Source organism: Lissotriton vulgaris, chromosome 2_1 (genome assembly GCF_964263255.1).
Source record: "Lissotriton vulgaris chromosome 2_1, aLisVul1.2, whole genome shotgun sequence".
In the NCBI taxonomy this organism is placed as follows: Eukaryota; Metazoa; Chordata; class Amphibia; order Caudata; family Salamandridae; genus Lissotriton; species Lissotriton vulgaris.
In genome coordinates, this window is record NC_141687.1 from 817,003,061 (window position 1) to 817,024,232 (window position 21,172).

Genomic DNA, 21,172 nt, shown 5'->3' on the forward strand with positions numbered 1-21,172 from the left:
CCCTGTGTGCCATGTCCTCTAACACTGCATGCAATATTTTTACGTCACCACTATAGCAGGCCTTACAGCTCTAAGGCAGGGTGCCATATATTACATGTGTGGACATATCTGCATGGCCAGATATGCCCCATTACTGGACAGTTTCACTTGATCAGAGACTGGACAGTACAAATGATCAGAGAAGCCATTTTAACCCATGTGCTGGACAGTGGTAAAAACCACAGCTACATGATGGCTTCACTGAAAATAGGGATGTTTGGTATCAAACATCTTGTATTCCCAAACCCACACTGATTTAGGTGGTGGATTTGTGAGTACATGTACACAGAGGGGACCTTAGAGGTGCTCTCTGAAAACCTACCAGCCTCTGGTGTGTTGGCTGACTGGTCTCTGTCAGTCTGTCACCCAAGACAGTTTTCTGACCTCTCAGGGTGAGGGCTTATGCTTTCAGGAGGTCAGAAACAAAGTATGCACGGAAAGAGGGTGTTCACACCCCCTCCCTCAGGATGACCTTGATTAGCATTCCAAGGCAGGGGAGCTTCAAAGAAGCCACCACCTTTAAAATAGAAATCTGGCTCCTCTCACAGGAGAGGAAGCCAACACCCTTTGCCCAGAACCCTTTGGCACCTGGACAGGTGTGAAAATGTCTTAGTAAGGTAGACGTGCCCAGCCCCAAGCTAGTACCAGTCCTAAGGACGGCTAACTGAAGTGGACATTACTTTTCAGTGTTGGCCATCTTTGTGATGGCAAACGTAGGAATTCTGGGACAGGGTTTGCCCACTTCCCATAGGAAGTGGACATCTAGGAGGCGTAGTGACTCCAATAGAAAGAAGCCCATTGGCTACTACCCTACACTCCCCTAAAGCCCCTAGATTCAGTATTTTGGGGAGCCCCTAGCAACAGAGAGACAGATCCTACCGACCTGAAAGAAGAAGACAGACTTGAAGAGTCGCAAAGAGCAACAACAGAAGACCCAGCAACTGACTTGGCGCCAACCCTGCCAGCTGACTTCGAGAATTGCGTCAAAACATAATAGTCCTGCAGCTGCTGAGTCCCCAAAGTCAAGGAGACCTGCTAGCACTTCACCCCAGACCAAGGCCTCCAGAGAAGTATCAGACCTGCTTCCCTGCATCCTGCAGGCAACCAAAGACTCCTGAGAGGACTCTGGCTCTGCAGAAACCGGATGCTGGAAGACACAGATGCACCCGCCACTCCAAGCCCAAGTCGAAGTGGATCAACGTGTCATCTTGGTCCCCAGCCCTCCTGAGACGGAGTCCACAGTGGTTTCGCCCCAAGTGAACTCAATGCCATCACCTGCAGCCTCTACACGCAGGCCCCCTCTACCACGACTGCTCCCGGTAAGGAAAACCAGATGACTAAAGGCACCTCTGCACCCATCACCTCTGGGCCTTGGAGAAGAGGACCAAAGGTGTCCCTACGTCCCACAGCATCATGGATGAGCCCGCCTGTTGGTTCAGCCAGACTGGCCAATCAGTCAAAGCTTGCAACTTCTTTACACGAAGAAAGATCCCAACAGACTGAATAACATTGTGTACCCGACGCTGTTTTGCATCCCTGCACCCGACTGCCCTAGTGCAGCTGGTGATGGTGCTGTCTCGGACCTTGCCCACCACTCTCTTTAACTCCTGGAGACTGGTCCTATAAGTTGATGTACTGTACCTCAATGTTGCACATGCTTTTCCTCCCATAGGATAATATTGCAGCTTCTGTAAATGTGTCGACTTTTTGAATACAAAAGTATTTCTTTTGAAAAACTTATCAGAACAAATTGCTTTTGATGCCTCAATATATATAAGAATGTGTTCTTTTTTTTAAATCATGTGATCTCCTTACTGAGTTGTATGTCTCACTTATCGACCATTGAGTTCATTTGTGATTTTTCTAACACTCCCATCTGATAAGCCCAAGTTTGCTCGACCACACTATCATGTAAAAGAGCACGTTGGGATTGCTAGAGCAAGCCCCTGTCCACTTAAAAGGGAACCACTGGGCTCTTTACACAATATATCTCATTTTGATACATCATATAAAGAGCCAGTTTCCTTAAGAAGCAGATCTAAAAACGTCTTTCCTCATCTGAGAAAGCAAAGGTTCAGTAGGATGAGTGAAGATGCTACACAGCAAAAGACTTATTTGATGTACATAATCATCTTCATCATCATCATCATCATTAGGAGCTGCCAGTGGATCTTGTCAGAGGGTTCTTGTGATGATACATTTTTTTGGGGGGGAGGGTTCAGGAGTAGTTAAGGTGTTCTAGACATTACTTTTAAACGTCTGGTCCCGCTCAAGATAGAGTTCATGGGCCACAACACTACCTTTCTACAATTCGATAACCAAGGTATCTTTTGGGCATTTAGCTCTTTCTTGGTAACAGTCAAAGCTTAATCTAGGAGTGGCAGTGGTTTGAAACATAGACACACTAACATAGTAAATAACACTCAATAACTTTCACGGCTTCAATGAAGAATAGGGTGTTTATTTACAGGTAGAAGAAAGACTGCAGTTAAATATTGGAAACATCCAAACAAGCATCGGCAAAGCAAATCGGTCTCTCCTTTTTAACCAATTGGTTTTGGCAAATCTTTTTGTCAATGCTGTGCAACATGAACCATTTGAAAACTCCCCCATTCTCAACAATGAATGGAGGCCTCTTTTTAAGGACCTAGAAAATCTTCAATTATTAGAAGCCAGTTGAATTTTATGCAAGCCAACTATAGATAAAAGGAATCATGGTATCATCGAAACTTATAACACTATTAAAAATTGCATTTTCAAATTTACATTTTGAAGCTACTCTTTCATTATTTAATAGAGACTGGAAAAAATCGAAATTGACAATTTGCAAGCTTTATTAAATTTCTATTTAGCAAAAAACGGAAATATAATACATATTTCAAGTCACAAGTATTTTTGATTCTGATAACATCAAATGCACTGTAAAGGCTTTTGAAAGCTGGAAAGAGAGAGATTTAAATGTGGACATTCACACCCAGCCAAAAGCTTTAGCCAGCCCACTGATGTGTTAACATCATTAAAATATCTTCTGAAAGGCAATGCTACGGAAACAAAGTAACTAAAAAGTAGCAATTACTAGATGATATACATACCTCAAAACCTAGTCTGTCCTTTTCTTTCCAAAAACAAAAATGTGTAACTTTCTTGTCCCAAAATTCATCAGGTTTCACTACACAAACAAGTGACACTTCAGGAGGAACAACATTCTGGAATAAATAAGAAAACATTGAAGCTGTTTAAAATGGAAAGGAGGAACATAAAGTATAAACAAGTTTACTAAACTACTAACAAAAAGGACATAATTTCATTGATACAACATACTTATCACTTGTAGAATCAGTGTGCTAAATTGATACATATGATTTTGGTTGCAATAGAAGTGGCATGTGCACTAAATTTACATTTCAGTGATGTGTTCTATTGGGCTGTATGTAAACATCAAGGAGTCGGAGTAAAATATACCATGTAAACTGTAACACCTTGTTGCATGAAGTGCCAAGATCAAAATATTATTATACCCGCCACCACAAAAATTAATCTTACTCCCCATTGATTAGACCACCTGCAAGTTTTTACTAAGACCACTTGACTAATATTAGTTCACAAATTACTTATTTTAAGTAGGCTATTAACATTTTGAATCAACCCAAAGATAGGTTGTACTTTAGCATGCCAAGTGCAATCTATGTAATACCTATCAGTGATGAAGTTTGCTATTTTTAGCCATTATGTTTTACAACCTTAACTCTACACTACAAGCTGCACAACACAATGTAACTTCTATTGTATAGTCTTAGAAGATCAGAATGAATACAAAATATGAAAATGAGGCAAAGGTAAAAAGGAAGTTATGAAGTACTTTAAGAGACAAAATTGCTAAGTCACATTTGATCTACGTAATACCCGCTTTTCAAACAGACTCCATCTTTTTAGGTCTCGCCATGTGCGCTGCTCTCGCCATGCAAGGGCTTCTTGGAATCGATAAGGTTCCAAAAGTTGTGCTGCTGCTCCGCCTGCAATTTTGATTTGTGCGCGTCTTTTTGCGTAATGGGTTACAAAACACAGTGTAATGATTGCACCGAAGGCAATCATTACACTGAGGGTTGTCACCCTGTCCACTTTTGGCCCTGCCCACTGCGATTAGATCTTTTACTTGCGGAGGGACACGGCCTCCTTGAATACTTCGTAAGCACTATATTTGTTATTTTTTTTACCTGGTGTCTATAGTGCAAGCGTGGGGTTTGGTTTACCTAGAGAGCAGCCGGAGATCGCATGCAGGCTGGCTGCAATGAAATGCATGTTTTATTATCCTTCCCTGAGCTGAACAGACGTTTGGATTTCTATAAGATTCTTGGCATTTTATAAGAAATAAAATCGAGACGTCCAGCGAAATGCTAATAGCTTTTGCACCGAGGGTAGTGCACTGAGGCAGCTCTGTGACATGTGCAGGAGGCAGTGTTTGTGAAGGCAGTAAAAGGCCCTATCATCAGTTTGTATGAACTTTTTATGCCCCCAGGCACTTCGCTAAACTTGCACTATATATATATATTTTTTTGTTTGGCAACGCATCAGGCAGCTTTCTCATTGCTGTCCTGCCTCGGGCGCTGCGCTAAACTTTCAGCATTATCAACACAGGCGCCATATTTTAGCAGGCGCCCACTTAACTTGCTGACTTTGCCAGTGCTTGTTCTTTCAGTGCGCGCTACCTGGTGTCTATAGTGCAAGCGTGGGGTTTGTTTACCTAGAGAGCAGCCGAGGATTACATGCTTGCTCACCGCAATGTAAATCCATGTTTTATTATCCTTCCCTGAGCTGTTGAACAGATGTTTGGATTTCTGCAAGATTCTTGGCATTTTATAAGAAATAAAATCTAGGCGTCCTGCGAAATGCTAATAGCTTTTGCACCGAGGGTACCGCACCAAGGCAGCTCTGTGACACACGCAGGAGGCAGTTTTTCTGAAGCCAGTAAAAGGCCCTATCATCAATTAGTATAAACTTTTTATAAGTTAAATGTCCAGGTTTAATGGTTATGCTGTAATATAACTCAGCCTGTAAATGACCAAAGTACAGTATACATCTTTTTGTTGTCTGTGGATGACAACTCTGAAAGGTTGCAGAAGCCAGCCACCTTTCATTCTTGGTAATTTGATTAATACTTTTAATTTTGTTGTCATTATTAGTATGAGTTGTTACAGTGTTTACATAGGTCATGCTTCCGGCATGGCACAAGTAAAACAAAACCAATCTGAATTTATAATTTAGCTGCCAGTGACTGCAGGCATCCAATCCAGGTGCATGGATTGTAGCTTGTAAATATACGGTACAGCTAAGCTGTCCCTTAGCAGACATCTGACTGAAGGGTGGAGGAAGGTAGCTAGCTCTTGCGTTGACACATTCGTTAGTAGCATTAGTGACTTTTTAGCTGGTCAGTAATGTTTATTATTTTGTGGTATGCTCAGTCATAATGTGCTTAATGGTCAATACTTACAACAACCTTAACAAACGGAGGTTCAGGATAACAGTCAGGGCAGAACCACGGCATGTGCTAATTAGTTTCATGAAGAATTATTGGATCTTAAATAATCTTACAATAAAATCCAAAAATGCTCACATGGTTTCAAGCCTGCTTTAACTAATGTTCCTAACTTAGAGTGCTGGAATTTTCAGTATTCATAACAATGTTTTTTGTAGCCTGCTGGCTCACTTTACAAGCTTGTGGCTCAGTTGGCCGGATCACTATTGACAGAAAATTAAAAATGGTTTGGCTGGAATTTATTTTAAATGGTACATCGTTGGACCAGGTTCGTCAAATGTTGGTCCCAGAGGGGCTGAGCCATGCCCTTTTTAGATCACGTGGCGATTTACAGCGCAAAGCGCGGTCTCGCCAGAGACCTATTGTGAGCGACGCAGCTTTCCAGGAGACAGCACCTGGCTGCGCGCATTTCCTCTGCCAGAAGGCGATTTGAGCGGGCCACGCGCACGAGAACGCGCTCGCTGTGGCCAGCTCCTGTCTCCTGGAAAGCCGTAACACACAGCCACACCTCCCCCTGCACGCATGCGCACACACAGAGACACACACCCGAGCGCACCTACACACACGCACGCACACACACATAGAGACCCTCCCTCCCCACTGCCGCCTCCGCCGCACACATACACACAGGCGCGCGCACACACACACACACAAGCGCACCCCCCTCCCCCCTACAACTATGCGCCACTTACCGCCATTCTGGACTTCTGCAGCCTCCGCTGGGCTCTCCCTCGGGCATGGCAGCCCCGCGTCACCAGCACTGCTTCTCTCCGTGGCCCTCCGTGGGCGCGTACGCGGGCTTCCAAAGACGGAAGTCCCGCCCCACGGAAGGTTTCGGTTTCGTGTTGTGGTTTTCATGCTTTTTGCTGTCTGTTCATGCCATTTAATTTGATGCTGGGGCAGGTCAGCACGTGCTACTCTCCAGCCGCTCTCATACAGGCTGTGGAAGCCGCCCAGTTTTAAGCGAGTTTGTTGCCTTGGTTAGGGGTTTCTTAATGTTAGTCGGTAACTGACCTGTTTTTAACCGCTTCTCCCAGAGCGGGGATGTTAGGCCAGCCTGTGGCTCGACTTTCAGGATGGGAGGAACGTTAAAGAGTGTGGTATGGCCGTTTATCGTCAGAGTGAACCATTGTTGGACCTCTCCCGGGTATGTTCGTAACTGATACTCCGTGCAGGAAGCTTTGGCTGCTGCCCCCGTTCCCGGGTTTTGGGATATGCGTGGCATCCTTAAGGGACGTTGTCAGGGCATGTACCATACGGGGACGGTTCTCTGAGGCATATGTGGCATTTTCGACACTAAACGTTCCGTTAAGAAGCAGTGGTTCGAGTGGCACCCTGCTGAGGCATTGACTTGCTTTCTCGCACGTCACCCATCGTAGCAGACTACAGAGGCATCCCGTTCGAATAAAGAAACAGACTGGGCACACGCTCACCCACTCTAGTTATTGCCGCGATTCCAATCTCTGTAGTCAGTACGCTATTGCGGGTCTGTGCCCTCACAACGTTACACTAATGACGGAGGTGTAGGGAACTCGCAAATCCACTGCTGAAATTAATTAATATTTACCTATACTATTTACTTTCTTTAATGAAGTTTTATATAGCGCAAACTTTACCTAAAAGGTGTCAGAGCGCTTTACAAAAGAACTAGGTAAGTTACAAAAGGTACACAAGATACACTAAACACACTAACAAGTTACATATATACAGTTACAAAGGTACACAAAATAGAGCGGTGTGAATAATAAGTGCGTCAGCCCCGTGCGTGAGGTGCATCATCAGAGCTGTGTGAATAATAACAGCTGTGAGCCCGTGTGTGAGGTGCAACATCAGAACTGTGTGAATAATAACAGCTGTGAGCCCCGTGCTTAGGTGCATCATCAGAGCTGTGTGAATAATAACAGCTGTGAGCCCGTGCGTGAGGTGCATCATCAGAGCTGTGTGAACAATAACTACATGCCCCGTGTGTGAGGTGCATCATCAGAGCTATGTGAATAATAACAGCTGTGAGCCCGTGCTTGAGGTGCATCATCAGAGCTGTGTGAATAATAACTGCTTCAGCCCGGTGCGTGAGGTGCATCATCAGAGCTGTGTGAATAATAACAGCTGTGAGCCCGTGCCTAAGGTGCATCATCAGAGCTGTGTGAATAACAACTGTCAGCCCCGTGCGTGAGGTGCATCATCAGAGCTGTGTGAATAATAACAGCTGTGAGCCTGTGCCTGAGGTGCATCATCAGAGCTGTGTGAATAATAACAGCTGTGAGCCCGTGCCTGAGATGCATCATCAGAGCTGTGTGAATAATAACTGAGTCAGCCCCGTGCGTGAGGTGCATCATCAGAGCTGTGTGAATAACAACTGTTAGCCCGTGTGTGAGGTGCATCATCAGAGCAGTGTGAATAACAACTGTGAGCCCGTGCGTGAGGTGCATCATCAGAGCTGTGTGAATAACAACTGTGAGCCCGTGCGTGAGGTGCATCATCAGAGCTGTGTGAATAATAACAGCTGTGAGCCCCGTGCCTGAGGTGCATCATCAGAGTTGTGTGAATAATATCAGCTGTGAGCAACAGCATACTCTTGCACACACTCTCACTGCTCACCAATTCAAAGTTTGCAAAAAAAATGTATGCAAAACATTGTCATACACAATGCCAATAACTCAAACTTTAATGCTGCGAGACCTATTGCATTGTAAATGCTTGTTTTTTTTATAATAGTGGCTGATGGTGGAACGGTTTCCTGTTTAGATTAATCGTTTTTAAATGTATCTGCATTTTAATATCGTCAAAAGCTCCCTGCGCTGCATTGTACAACGCAGAGTCCCCCAGCAACAATTGCGATGTGAGGGACTAAAAACAGGGTGACCCCTGCAGCCACAACAAATGCTGACCTTAAGGTGCGGTGTCTGGAGGTGAGGGGCTAAGAGGGCTATGTTTACAAGTAACATATGGTTTTAAAAGCCCTTGCTGCAGTTCCTTGCGCTTCCAGCAGTTTTCAGGCAGCAATAAAAAAGCCAAGATAACTCTGGTGATTAATGTTCCTGCAGGAGAGGGATCTGAATTTTGTCTAGTGGCAGTTTAACTCATGATAAAGTAGCACAGAGGGTTAATATGCCTGCTGTAAAGAATGTGTACATGCAGATCACAGTACTGTATTTTATGTGGATTGCTCGGTGGGCTACCGCTTTTGCTATAAGTATACTTTTGTTACAGCAGTTCACAAGTAACAATCCTAATACAAAACAGTGGCTTATGAACTGGCCTCAAAAAGCTGCATGCAAACTACATATTATAAGTTAGGGTGTTATGTTTTTTCCCTAGTTTCTCATTATCTATTCCTAATGATGGTAGAGATGAGCACAAATAAGTTTTATTTTACCATTAAATAGTTTTCAGGCTGTGGTTCATCCTCTGCCTTCAGCTCCTATTATTGTATTTTTTAGAAGGCAGTCCGAAATGTGCCGCATCCCGTGTAAATGATCTTCAGGCAACAGGGCATAGCTCATTTATAGTTGCCACTTTTGGATCTGCCTGCCAAGAGCATGGCTGTATGTTGTTTTATTATAACTTTTCAACATAATGCACATTAGCCACAATGCTCTACAACATAGCTTAAAGACATTGGCAAAGCCAATAGCTCTGGCAAAAAACGTATAAGATCCCAAAGGCGAGACCGATTGTTGAACTTCAAAGTGAAAATCTAGGACCTCACATGGATTCCAAATCAACACTGCTTTGATACAAAACAAGAAAGTCAAGGCCATGTTGAGGGCCTCATCAAGATCATCTAGGGATAACACACTGCTTAAATACAAAGTCTGAGCTGTCAAGAGGAATTGTTTCCTACTGGCTATTCTCCAGTAGGAAACATGTGAACCCCACTTAACTGGATGTCCCTTGGGCTTTGACGTGCTCAAACTGGAAACTAAGGATCAGACTTTTCAGTTAGCCAATAAGTAGAAGGAGAAGCAAACTGCCATCGAAGGACATCTATAAAGCATGTCACTTAATGCACATCCAAGAGTCAGGAAGAAATGATTAGGAATAAAGTCGTCAAAAATGCTATAGAGGATGAAAAGCCTGTATATGGTAGGATAGAATAAGCAAGAAGGATTGGACCTATTTAATTGACTAACATGAATAGGCTTTCTGAAAACGCATAGTTGCTATAAAGATAATGAATGTCCATCCAGAAAATTAATATGCCTGGTAGTTTAAAGATTTATCTTATAACCAGAGCTACTGAAATTATGTGAGAGGGGAGGACACTGACTAAATTATGTGCCAAGACAAGCCAAATTATGCACCATAATGCAGTACATTTTGTGCTAATATTATTTCCTCATTTTGTCATGTTTACAGAGTCTAAGACTGGGCAAAGGTTTCACATCATTAGTGTGAGAAAATGGACTTCAGTTGCAGTACCCTCCAACTTTTGCCTGGCTTTTAATGTAACTTTGGCTGTGGAGTACTGAGACCCTGCTGTCCAGGTTCCCAGTGCCAGTATTCTTTCCCTAAAACCGATCCACAATTGGCCCTGCAGACCCCCTGAAAGCTTTCGTAAAAGGTACATGGGTACCTAGGGCACTAGGACTGAAGAAGGTCTCCAAGGGACCCCTCACCTACACCATACAAACTGCCATTGCAGCATGCATGGCCTGGTGCAGACAAAACAACATCAACATGGCACACTGCCTGTGTGCCATGCCAACTAGCACTGGCAAAGATACAGGTAAATCACCCCTCTAGCTGGCCTTACCAGCCCTAAGGCAGGGTGCACTATATCACATGTGTGGGCAAGTCTGCATGAGAAGATTTGCTCTTACAGTATTAGGGTCAGTTCCTTAATATTGTAAGTGCCAGTGAAGCCATAAAGAGCACATGGGCTGGGAACTTGACATCGAGTTCCACAGCACCCTGATTGCTTCACTGAAACCAGGAGTGTTTGGTACCAAACAACTCCTTGTAATAAATCCACACTGATGCCATTGTGAAATTTATTAAACCATGTACTCAAGAGGGCACCTCATAGGTGCCCCCTGGAGACCTACTGACCCTGGTGTGGTTACAGACTAGCTTTAGGTAGCCTGCAACACAAAGACATGTATCTGGACCCCTGGGCCTCTGCTCTCAGGGACCAGAAAAAATTGCACATCCTGATGTCACACCTCCTCCCTCAGGCTGGACACAGTGCTCGAAGGGGAAGCATCAAAGGCCTCCCACCTTAGTAATGCGACCCCCGGCCTCTGCTGCTAGCAGCAGATGGCAGTCCCCGGTTCACACCCAGACTTTGGGTCGGAAAACTTAGAAAGGCTTAGAGGTGCTCCCACCTTTGCCTACCCCACCCTTCAGGTGAAGGAGGCGAAGTTAGGCACACTTTTCAGTCCCCTCAATCTCGAAGATGAGGGTCCTCCAATCATGGCTAGGTCTATGCCCCCTCCCACAGGCGGGTGGCATAATAGAGGGTTTAGTCACCCCAGTTAAGGTCCCCATTGGCTCTACTGGATACTCCCCTTAAACGCCCCCTAAATTTAGAATTTAGATGCAAGGGCGGCTCCTCCACTTGGGCGTCGGAACATCGCACCACTGCTTTCACGCAGTGCGAGAAGCAGAAACGTAAAATGGTATAAATACCATTTTACGTTTCTGCTTCTCAAACTGCGAGAAAGCAGAAGAAGGGTATGCCTGGCTGGGGGCGGTCGGGTGGGTGGGCGGGTCGAGCAGGAGTTGCTAGCCCAATGTTATGGGCTTTGACTGTTTGGTCGTCCCCAGGGCCATAAAGTTAAAAGAAATGTTCCCTTTGGATGGGACCTATATTCAACAAGTCACACTCATCATCCCACCAAACTTATACTCCACACATACCGTACTCATCAATGATAAAGGCACTTATAAGTCGACTGCTTATTCTTGTCAAATTATTAATATATTTTAATTAATATAAAAATTGTACAGATTTGTATAACACAAAAACTTGATCACATCATTAAAAAACACAAATTCATATACATTAAAAATGCAATAATCTACAAACACAGGTAAAAAGGAGAATATAAAGAGACAATTTACTATGTCTTTTAGATGTTAGTTTGGCTATATACAAAGACAGCATAAGGCATGGATCCAAGTTCCCTGTCTATAGCTTGATGCTGACTCGTCCAAATTTAACACAAATTATATTGTGGGTGTCAATGCGTTTCAGTGGCACATTCGCAATAGGACCACCTTCTTCAGGACAATAACTTTGTTCTCCTCTTATTTAAAAACGATCTTATATCAACCTTGTGTCAAACCGGTGCAACTGCACTCAGGCTAAGGTTTTCAGGTCACTACAACTGATGGTTGAGGTAGATGATAATTTATCTTTATCTACAATTTCAAATCTTCAATGTAAAGAGAGGTTAGCTCCTGTAGTTTAATGTACATTCAGGATAATGAACCCCTTCAAACAAGTACACTCAAGAACTCAATCCAATGGTTATATTTAAAACCAAGACCACACTCTGTCGCTTTTCTTATTCCAATCGCGGATGTCAATGTTTTCCTGTCACTCCTAACAACAGGGTCACTTGTCCGTGGCTTTTAATTTGAAGAAAAAAAAACGCTTCCCCTAAGGTTTTTCCTAACCAGGATTCGTGAAGGGCCTACCAAACCAGTCATAGCACTCTCCGTTTTCTTCATGTAGGCTGCTGCACAGCCTTCATGAAGAAAATGGCCTCCCCATAGATGCCTGTAAGGACGGCGTCCTAGCCAATCACAACACTGCCATTGCAGCATTGTAATTGGCTATGGGGAAGAGAGGACGGCTGCCTGCTTCTGCTTTACTTACCTGCAAGCAGCATGGATTCGAGCACCCCCAGTCTCCCTTGAAACAAATTGGGCAAAACTCTGATTTTGATCTCTGCACCAGGCCCCTGTGCCGCTGGTGGAGCAGTTTTGGTACTCACCTGACCCTTGCCCCTTGCTGACCGGTCCTAGGATGCTTGTTTCCGGTCCAGGGAGGACCTGGCTTGGCAGTTCGGGCTGGACTGTTGCCATGAGGCACAGGGTCAAGACTGATTTGCATATGACCAAGTCTAAACTTGGGTTGCATGGTGTGCAAAAGAAGGATCGATTTAACCCAGATCTTGTCACTGGGGAAGAATGTTTTGGTTTGTTCTGCATTCCGTCCATCAATTGTGTATCTTTTCCTTGCTGAGCTTTGGCTCAGAAGACTGGAACTGTAAGTGTGATACTTACCTCTTAAACCTCATTATTGTTTTCCTCCATGGGATAACATTGAACCGTTTTAAGATCTTGGCTTTAAAATAAAAAACAAACAATGCATATTTTTCTAAAATTGGAGTGCATCTCCTCTTTGAGTCGTTTGTCCATTATGGGTCAATGTTGCGCAATAAATGTCTTCCACTCCTCTGTGTTATGCCTAAAGCTGCTCGCCCACACTACCACTAATGGAGCAATTTGGGGTTTACATTGAGCCCTGTCCTCTTTTGGGGAAACCCTGAACTCTGTTCATGGCATAACCACCTAGTGGCATAGCCTTTATCTTTCAATTACTTTATTTCGGCAAGTCATAAAAGTTTTCTTACAAAACACCAACAGTAAAAACTATACAGATAAAATACAGGTCTTATTACAAGGCCTGATGAAAGCATGGGAGTATACAATAAAAATGTTTCAAATTCTGCTATATCTACATGCTTCAAGAGCCCAGTGACGCCAACAGGTTGTGCAACAACCAAATAAAGATCAAATAAATATAAAGTGAATAACACCAATATTTGATTGTAGACCTTAAGTAAAATGCACAATCGTGCAATGGGACATTCACAGTTAAATACAATCCATGATGATTAGCAGTTACTGTTTCTCTCCAGTACCATCCACTAATTCGCACTTGTAAACAGTAATAATTAATACAATAAAAGTAATAAGTCTGTCTTAAAATACATTATTGTATTAAATTCATCATTGCAATGGATCGATGACAATGTCGTACTAAAACATCAGGATACAGTGGGTACAGAATACATCGTATAAAACTGCAAAATGGGCCCATCCTTAAAGTTTTAGAATACTAAATCCTAGGAAGTTTAACTAGAGCTTTACTTGGTGTTCACCTTCTTGGCTCTGGCTCTAGTAGCCCAAATTTGGCCCAAGAACTTTGCCACCGCACAAGCAAATAGATGCCTAGCATTGATGGAGCAAGGATTTGTGTAAAAAAGACTTGCTCGGATGCAATCCTCTCATATAATCCCGTAAGGAAGTATTAATGTTTGTAATACTAATTTGCACAAAATTCCATATATTTCTAGAAAAAGGGAAGCTTGCCTATGTGTTTTTCTAACAAGTAAACCAAGTCTAATTAAGAATGGGTGATAAAGCGTGAAAATTAACTGCACATTCGTCAGCTGCATGAAGTCTTAACGCTTGGAGGGAAAATTCTGCTTCTGCGCAATAGCATCTAATATGGCTGCTTGGGAACTCACGTGCTAAGTATCTGCTTTGCTGAAACTAAACTGCGTTATATACGAGGTGCTAATGCATAAATAGTCTTTATAAGTAAATGGGATTAGAATAGGGATAGGTTGTGTACAGCGAAATCATTCTATTCTGAATTTAATACTTTGTCTTTTGACCTCTCTATTAGTTCGTCTTTGGGCCTCTGAACGATGCTGAGGTCTGACACCCATGTCGGTTTGCCCACATGCGCAGGAGGGACAACTCTAAAGCAGTGAGCTCAAGTCTTGGGACTCGTCCAAGGACATTCTCCACACATGTCCTGTGAACCAGCTGAACATCCCGAAGATTAAATAAACAACTGTGAAATTTTATACATTGTTGTCGATAAAGTTTACAAATATGGGTGGGAAATAAAGCTTAGGAGAACAAGTTAATGGGCGGGAACTTAAAACAATGAACTTAACATGGTGTGATGATCATCCACTCAGCTCGTCCAATCAGAAATAAAAGTTTCATAAAGTTGAAACATTTAGGGGTGGTACATCCCATTAAGAGAGTATAATTGGGGTAGTTAGATTTAGTTAGAGCAGTCGCTGCCAGAACGCTGAAAGACAGAGATGCTGTCCGAATGCTGATCGAATACCTGATGAAGCAGACTTAGAATTTTCAAAGCAAATTAGAATTAGAAGAAGATCGTGGAAGAATCAAGGAGGTAATAGAATTAGAAGAAGATCGCAGAAGAATCGAGGAGGAAGTTAGCATCAGGGAGGGGTGAGACGCAGGCGTCAAATCCAGTAGAGGTCATCTGCCCTGTCTTATCCTGTCCTAAAGAACTTGTCACCTGAACTCTTCAAGGGGCCTATGGCTCTTGGCCAGAGGGGTCGGATTTTCGAACCATCCTAGGTAAATATAAATCTGTGTATTGTGTCAATGTGCCTTTCTATCTCTATCCTCTCTTTCCTGGGGTACTGGTTATTGTGAAATCTTATTTTAATGTGATAGACCGATTCCATTTCCTCCGAAAGATGGATTTAACACTGTAATTTGTTTGCTCATAGGACTAATTTAGATAAACATTTAATACTTACCCGAGTCTGTGGTTATTCCATGAGAAAATCACGTAAATGAGGTTTAAGTCATAATCAACAAACCTAATCAACTAAAATAGATCCATTAGTTATTGAAAGGGCTTTGGATTAGTAATAGATTTAAGAATTGATAAGCAAGCAAATATACAAGCAAACAAATATAACATTTTAGCCCTGAAGTTCATCCTGAGGTTCCGTGACAATTGTAAGTGGTGTTTTCGACTCGCACGAATATGGTTGAGTCTGGTATCTATGAACCGCAAATGACGAGTTTAGTAAGTGCGCGCAGTTTCGCTGTGCTAACTTAAACCGTTCGTTTGTTATGTGGGTTTTTCATCTGTACCCACGGGTTCCATCTTAGATACGGCATCCATTTTGTCTCTTGCCCTCAAGTAGCCAGCGAACGGACGTTGTCCGCTTCGCGACCCTGGGACTCCCAAGATATTTGCGGAAGACACATGTTCTTTGTGAGTGTCTTTATGATGAGGGGGTTGTTACTGTAAGGCAGATGGCGCCGCTCGAGGCTCATCTTGCTGCACGGACTTATTGTCTCAGCCGTGCATCTCATTAGGCACGTCCCTTTGATGCCTGTATCTCGTGTTTCCCGTTACCTCCCCTTTGACACCCTTTCCGATCTCCCCACTGTCTCCGTCTTCCTCTACACCTGTCCTTGTTCCTATTTCGATCTGTTTTACTGCTGATTGGAATTTGCTAATGGTGGGAAGATGGTTTTTACAGTTGGGAACCGCCAAATGTTTCCGCACTTATGTTCCGGACCTCATGTGTTTCAAAGTGACCAAAGTGACCCCTCTGGGGGATAATGGTGGGAACCGGGTTGTAAACTTTTGTGTTCAATGTTATCCTATGGGTAAAAACTGTATAAAAGGAGCGATCCACAGAACCAATTTGAAGCAGTCTCCCCAAGTTGCACGCTGTGTACTTGTCGTGATCTCTGTGTTCCCTGCAGCAAATAAACCTTGAATCTTTGACGTCGAAGGAAGTGTCCCGTGTCTCTGTGATTCGTACGCCGGAGCAGGTTACCCACGAAGGTTTCAGGTGTTGTGCCCTGGCACCGCTGGGTCTTAAAGAACCCAGTCCTTCAGTTGGCGCCCAACGTGGGGCTGCATCAGTGGTACCGGTCCAAGCCCGACGATCGTGAGGAACTTCGTGTGAAATCTCCGAGGGAAGGTGCACTCCGCTTCATCGATCCTGTTGTCGAAATAAGTGGCCCGAAGACTTTTCCCGCGAAGATTCCCGCCTCCGGACGGCTGCGACGGACTGCTGCCCTGACTGTAGACCTGTTTTTGGCGCCTGGCGTAGACCTTGGTATAGCGAGACGATTGACGGGCCTTCCTGGTGGCGCCATCGATCTTTGAGTTAAGTATTTGTGGGTCGCTCCCATAGTTCTTGGTTGTTGACACTTTAGCGAGTGTTTTTGTTGTTAGCGCTGTGTGAGTGTTTTTGTCGGTGACACTTTGCTAGCGTACTTTGTTGTGTTGTTTGACGACTGCAGCCGCCAAAGACCGAGGGTTTTGTTCTTTGCTGGGACTTGGTAAATCCCGTAACCCTTGAAGTCTGTGAAACTCGGCTAGTGTGCAAGATGCCTGGTCGCAGTACTTTGTTTAGTTGTTTCAAGCCTTGTGGTATGGATTCCCGATTGGAGGACTCGTGTCCGATACCTCCGGTTGGAACTCCCACGTATGAGCTCTATAGTAAGCATGGGCTAGGCCCAGTTACCTTTAACGATTACTGGATTAAATATACGAAAAAGGACGGCGACCTTCGTTGGCCACCTCATGGTAGCTTCGAGGCCCCGATTTTAGATAATCTAGAGATTAAATTGTTCGAAAGAAAGTCACGGCCGGCCATGTTTGATGCCTTTCGGTTGTGGCGCAAAGAAGCCCGACAGAAAGAAATCAGACAGACTAAACGTAATCAGCGAGATAATGTTGCTACCATAGTGAAGAAAGCAGAGCAATTTCAGCGAGATAAGGAGGTTAAGGATAAGGAAGTGTTTGACCGATTACAGCATATGACTGTAGATAAATGTTACCCCGCTTTACCAACGGAGTCGGAAAAGAAGGAAGAGCCAGTTGAGGATCCCTTAATGTCTTATCTTATGAAGTCGCCACCTCCGTACGTACAGGGTACCGCAGCTCCTGTGGTCCCTGCCGTTCCTATTCTTCCGCCTATTCCTCCTCCGCCTGTTCCTCAACCTGCACCCGTTCTTCCGACTGTTCCTGCTTCTTTGTCTGTTTCTATTCCTACTGCTCCTCCGCTTCCACATACTCCTGTTCCCGCTACTGCTCCTGCTACTGCTCCTGTTTTGTTAACTCCTGCTGTTGCTACTGTTTCTACTCCTTCTCTTGTTAGCCCTGTGTCTTATTCTTCTCCCTCTACTCGTAGTCGCAATTCTCCTCTTGCGGCTAGTTTCTTTCATTCGCTCGGACCTGTTCATGGGTCCGCTGGTTCCGATGGTCCTCAGAGACGTAGTCAGCTTCCTGGAAACAGAGAACGCGTTGCGCTATATAATATGGCGATGGGTTGGATGGTAAATCCTCAGAGAAGTCCACCCCGTGTTGTCCTCGAAACATTTTGTCAATTCAATATACCAACCCAGAGATATGTGTTTAACGAAATGTGTAAGTTCCTTTATGATCAGATAGCGGTTGATGCGCCTGACGAGGTGCTCACCGCTCTGTCTGATCTCCAGCTTCAGTTCGCAAATGGGCTGATAGTGGATACTAACGTTCGACGTGCTGTTGAACGATTGCTATCTCTTCGTCCGGCTCCCATCCCTCATGCATTGTTCGTTGAAGATATTGAAAAACAACCAGACGAGTCTGGCCAATATCCTATGCGTGAAGTTCCGCCGGTTTGGATACCAGCTAATCCTAATGCTCAACCTCCGACATTGGCGCACTTCAGGAGAATATGGATACATCTCCCATGGAAACGCTCGGAAGTGTTACAGGTGAAGCAATCTTTGCCTGACCCACGCAAGAATCCTACAGGATATTACAAAGAATTATCACAGCTTGTAGATGCTACGGTAATGAATCTTGCCGATATCGATATGTTGTTTGGCAATGTCGTACCGCAACCGGTATGGGCAAAGATTCGACAGGAAAATCACCCGGCTGAATTAGGTGGTGCTTGGGCTGCCATTGTAGCGGCAGACGCCGGACAAGTAGCTGCTACTAAACCCGACCAGTTGATTCTTGACCTTCCTCAAAGAATTATTACGCTAATGAAAACACTTATGCCAGCTATGAAGGTGAACTGGGACAAGTTGTCAGCCTGTAAGCAGAAGAAAGATGAGAGTGTTTCCGACTTCTTTACGAGGTTTGAGGAGGCATTCATCGACCATAGTGGTCAGGATATGGGTACTGAGGGTGGTCAGAGATTGTTTGTGGATAAATTTGTTTCAAATTTATTGCCCGACTTGAGCAATAAATTGAGAAATTCGGAAAGTGCATGGGCCGTTTCTACTTCGGCTCAGATATTGGCTACGGCACAATACTATGAGAATAGAGAGAAAGAAGAGAACGACCGTGCTGATAAAAAGACGAAAGAGCTCAAAACTAAAGTGTTGTTGCAACAAGCGTATCCTCCGCGGTCAAATCAGAATACTTCACAACAGAATAGGTCACAGCCACAATCGAACAGATCCCAAACCCGTAACGACTCCTCCTCCCAAAGATCCTCGTTAGGGTACAATCAATGTGCTTATTGTAGACAGGAGGGACACATTAAATTCAATTGCCCTGTTTTGAATGAACGTAACAATGGTAACTCATCTAGAGGAGGTCGTGGTGGTTCGCAGCAAACATCACGTGGTAGAGGTCGTGGTGCTCAGAACGATCGCTCGGATAACTCGTCTAATTCTAATAATTGTTTCGATCAACGTGGATCATCGCAAGGACGATCTGCGCAGTACAATGTAGACGATTATTACGTCGATCAGGGAACTGACGACAGTAATTACTAGGACAGCCATAGACAAGGAGAGGGAGTGGTATCAGTTCCGGTTGATCAGAGAGGGCCTTACGTCGCAGTTGCTACATCGGGCGTCGTCGAGCCTTTTCTGTTGGACACTGGTGCAGCGAAAAGTTCTATCATGCATTCGAAACTCCCTGGCGCACCTTTGTCTGGCTTAACAAATGTATCCGTTGGATTCTCTGGCGCCCCTGTTAGCAATCCAGTTTCTCGCCCTTTGCCCCTTAAAATTGGGCCTCGTGAGCTAGAAGCTCCGTTGATTTTAACTACGGGTTGTGGTGAAAATCTTTTGGGCCTGGATTTGCTTAAACGTCTGTATGCGACTTTGTATTGTTCTCCTGCGGGTGTGAAACTTACGTTAGGAGAGAGGGTTGTCTCTCCTATGTATTTGTCCCTCGATAAGCTCCCACCGGAATTGAGTTCTCTTCCTGCGTCTTTGTGGGCAACAGGTCCAAATGACGTGGGCCTGCTTGATATCTCCCCTTATGTTGTTCAGTTGAAATCTAATGTGCGATTGCCACGTATTCCCCAATATCGTATCTCCCTTGATGGTGAACGAGCACTGTTGGCGATCATCTATGATTTGATCGAGAAAGATGTTATTGAGGAGACTCGGGGAAACGTGTGCAACAGCCCTGTGCTGCCCATTCTTAAACGTACTGATCCTTCAAAACCGCCTGTTTATCGTTTTGTTATCGATTTACGGGAGGTAAATAAAATTGTGGTTCCTCAATTTCCTGTTGTGCCTGACATCACGGCGCTACTGACTCTGATTCCAGCTTCTGCATCATGGTTTTCGGTGATTGACTTGAAAAATGCGTTTTTCAGCATCCCGATTGCTGAAGAGAGCAGGGACCTTTTCGGTTTCTCTCTCGGTGGACGTAGCTTCCGGTTCAAACGCGCTCCTCAGGGCTACTGTGAAAGTCCATCTATTTACAGCCAAGCCTTGAAGGGTCAACTGGACGCATTCAGGTTGCCGGTTGGTGCGGCCTTGATCCAATACGTCGATGACTTATTGGTGGCTGCTGATACTCAGGACATTTGCAAAATTGCTACGGTGTCGTTGCTGCAACATCTCTGTGCGTTAAATCACAAGGTGTCACCTTCTAAACTCCAATATTGTTGTCAAGAAGTAACCTATCTAGGTCACTTATTGTCAAAGGAGGGAAGGAGATTGACCCCAGAGAGAATTGCAGCAATTGCGCGAATGGCTGTGCCAAAAACCCAAAGAGATGTGCGTGCCTTTCTAGGTATCACGTCGTACTGCAGGCAATGGATTCCAAATTTTTCATTGCTAGCGAAACCATTGGTGGCTCTTACGTGCAAGGATGTTTCAACTCCTTTACCATGGACGGAAGAATGTCAGAAAAGTTTTTCTGAACTGCGTGATTCATTGTGTTCGGCTCCTGTGTTAGGTACCCCTGATTACAGTAAGCCGTTTACGTTATATGTTCACGAGAGGGAAGGTTGTGCTTTGAGTGTCTTAACGCAACCTTTTGGTGGTAAGCAACGTCCATGTGCATATTTTTCCTCGACCTTGGACCCAGTAGCTAGAGCATTGCCGAGTTGTTTACGAGCAACAGCGGCAGCTGCGGTCTCCATCCGACAATCAGCAGGATTGGTCATGGATAATATGCTTACGGTGATGGTTCCGCATGCAGTCGATACTCTTTTGAATCGAACGAAAACTCAGCACTTGACGAGTGCGAGGTTGTCTGGGTACGAATTGACGCTCTTGGCAAGCCACATTCAGATAAAACGTTGTAATGTTCTGAACCCGGCAACTTTGTTACCAATTAGCACAGAGTCAGATGAAGTAGCAGAACATGACTGCTACTTGAGGACTGAAGAGGAAACGAAAGGTCGAGTGGACCTTAAAAACACCCCATTGGAAGATCCGGATGGCACCTTGTATGTGGATGGGTCCTGTTTTAAGTTGCCGAATGGCGATGTGACTACTGCTTATGCTGTTGTAACGCTGAATACTGTTGTTGAGACTGCAAGGCTGAATCAAAATTCTGCTCAAGCTGCGGAGCTGATTGCTCTTACTAGA

General features: G+C 44.3%; 1 protein-coding gene across 2 annotated transcripts in view; it reads right to left on the reverse strand.

Annotated features, from left to right (window-relative positions):
- SESTD1 (SEC14 and spectrin domain containing 1) overlaps positions 1–21,172 on the reverse strand; it is a 420,103-nt gene that overhangs the window by 318,553 nt on the left and 80,378 nt on the right. For both annotated transcript variants that reach the window (XM_086956209.1, XM_086956208.1), the window contains exon 5: positions 3,132–3,245. In XM_086956209.1, coding sequence (XP_086812335.1) covers positions 3,132–3,245 — 114 coding nt within the window. The remainder of the gene's footprint in view (positions 1–3,131; positions 3,246–21,172) is intronic.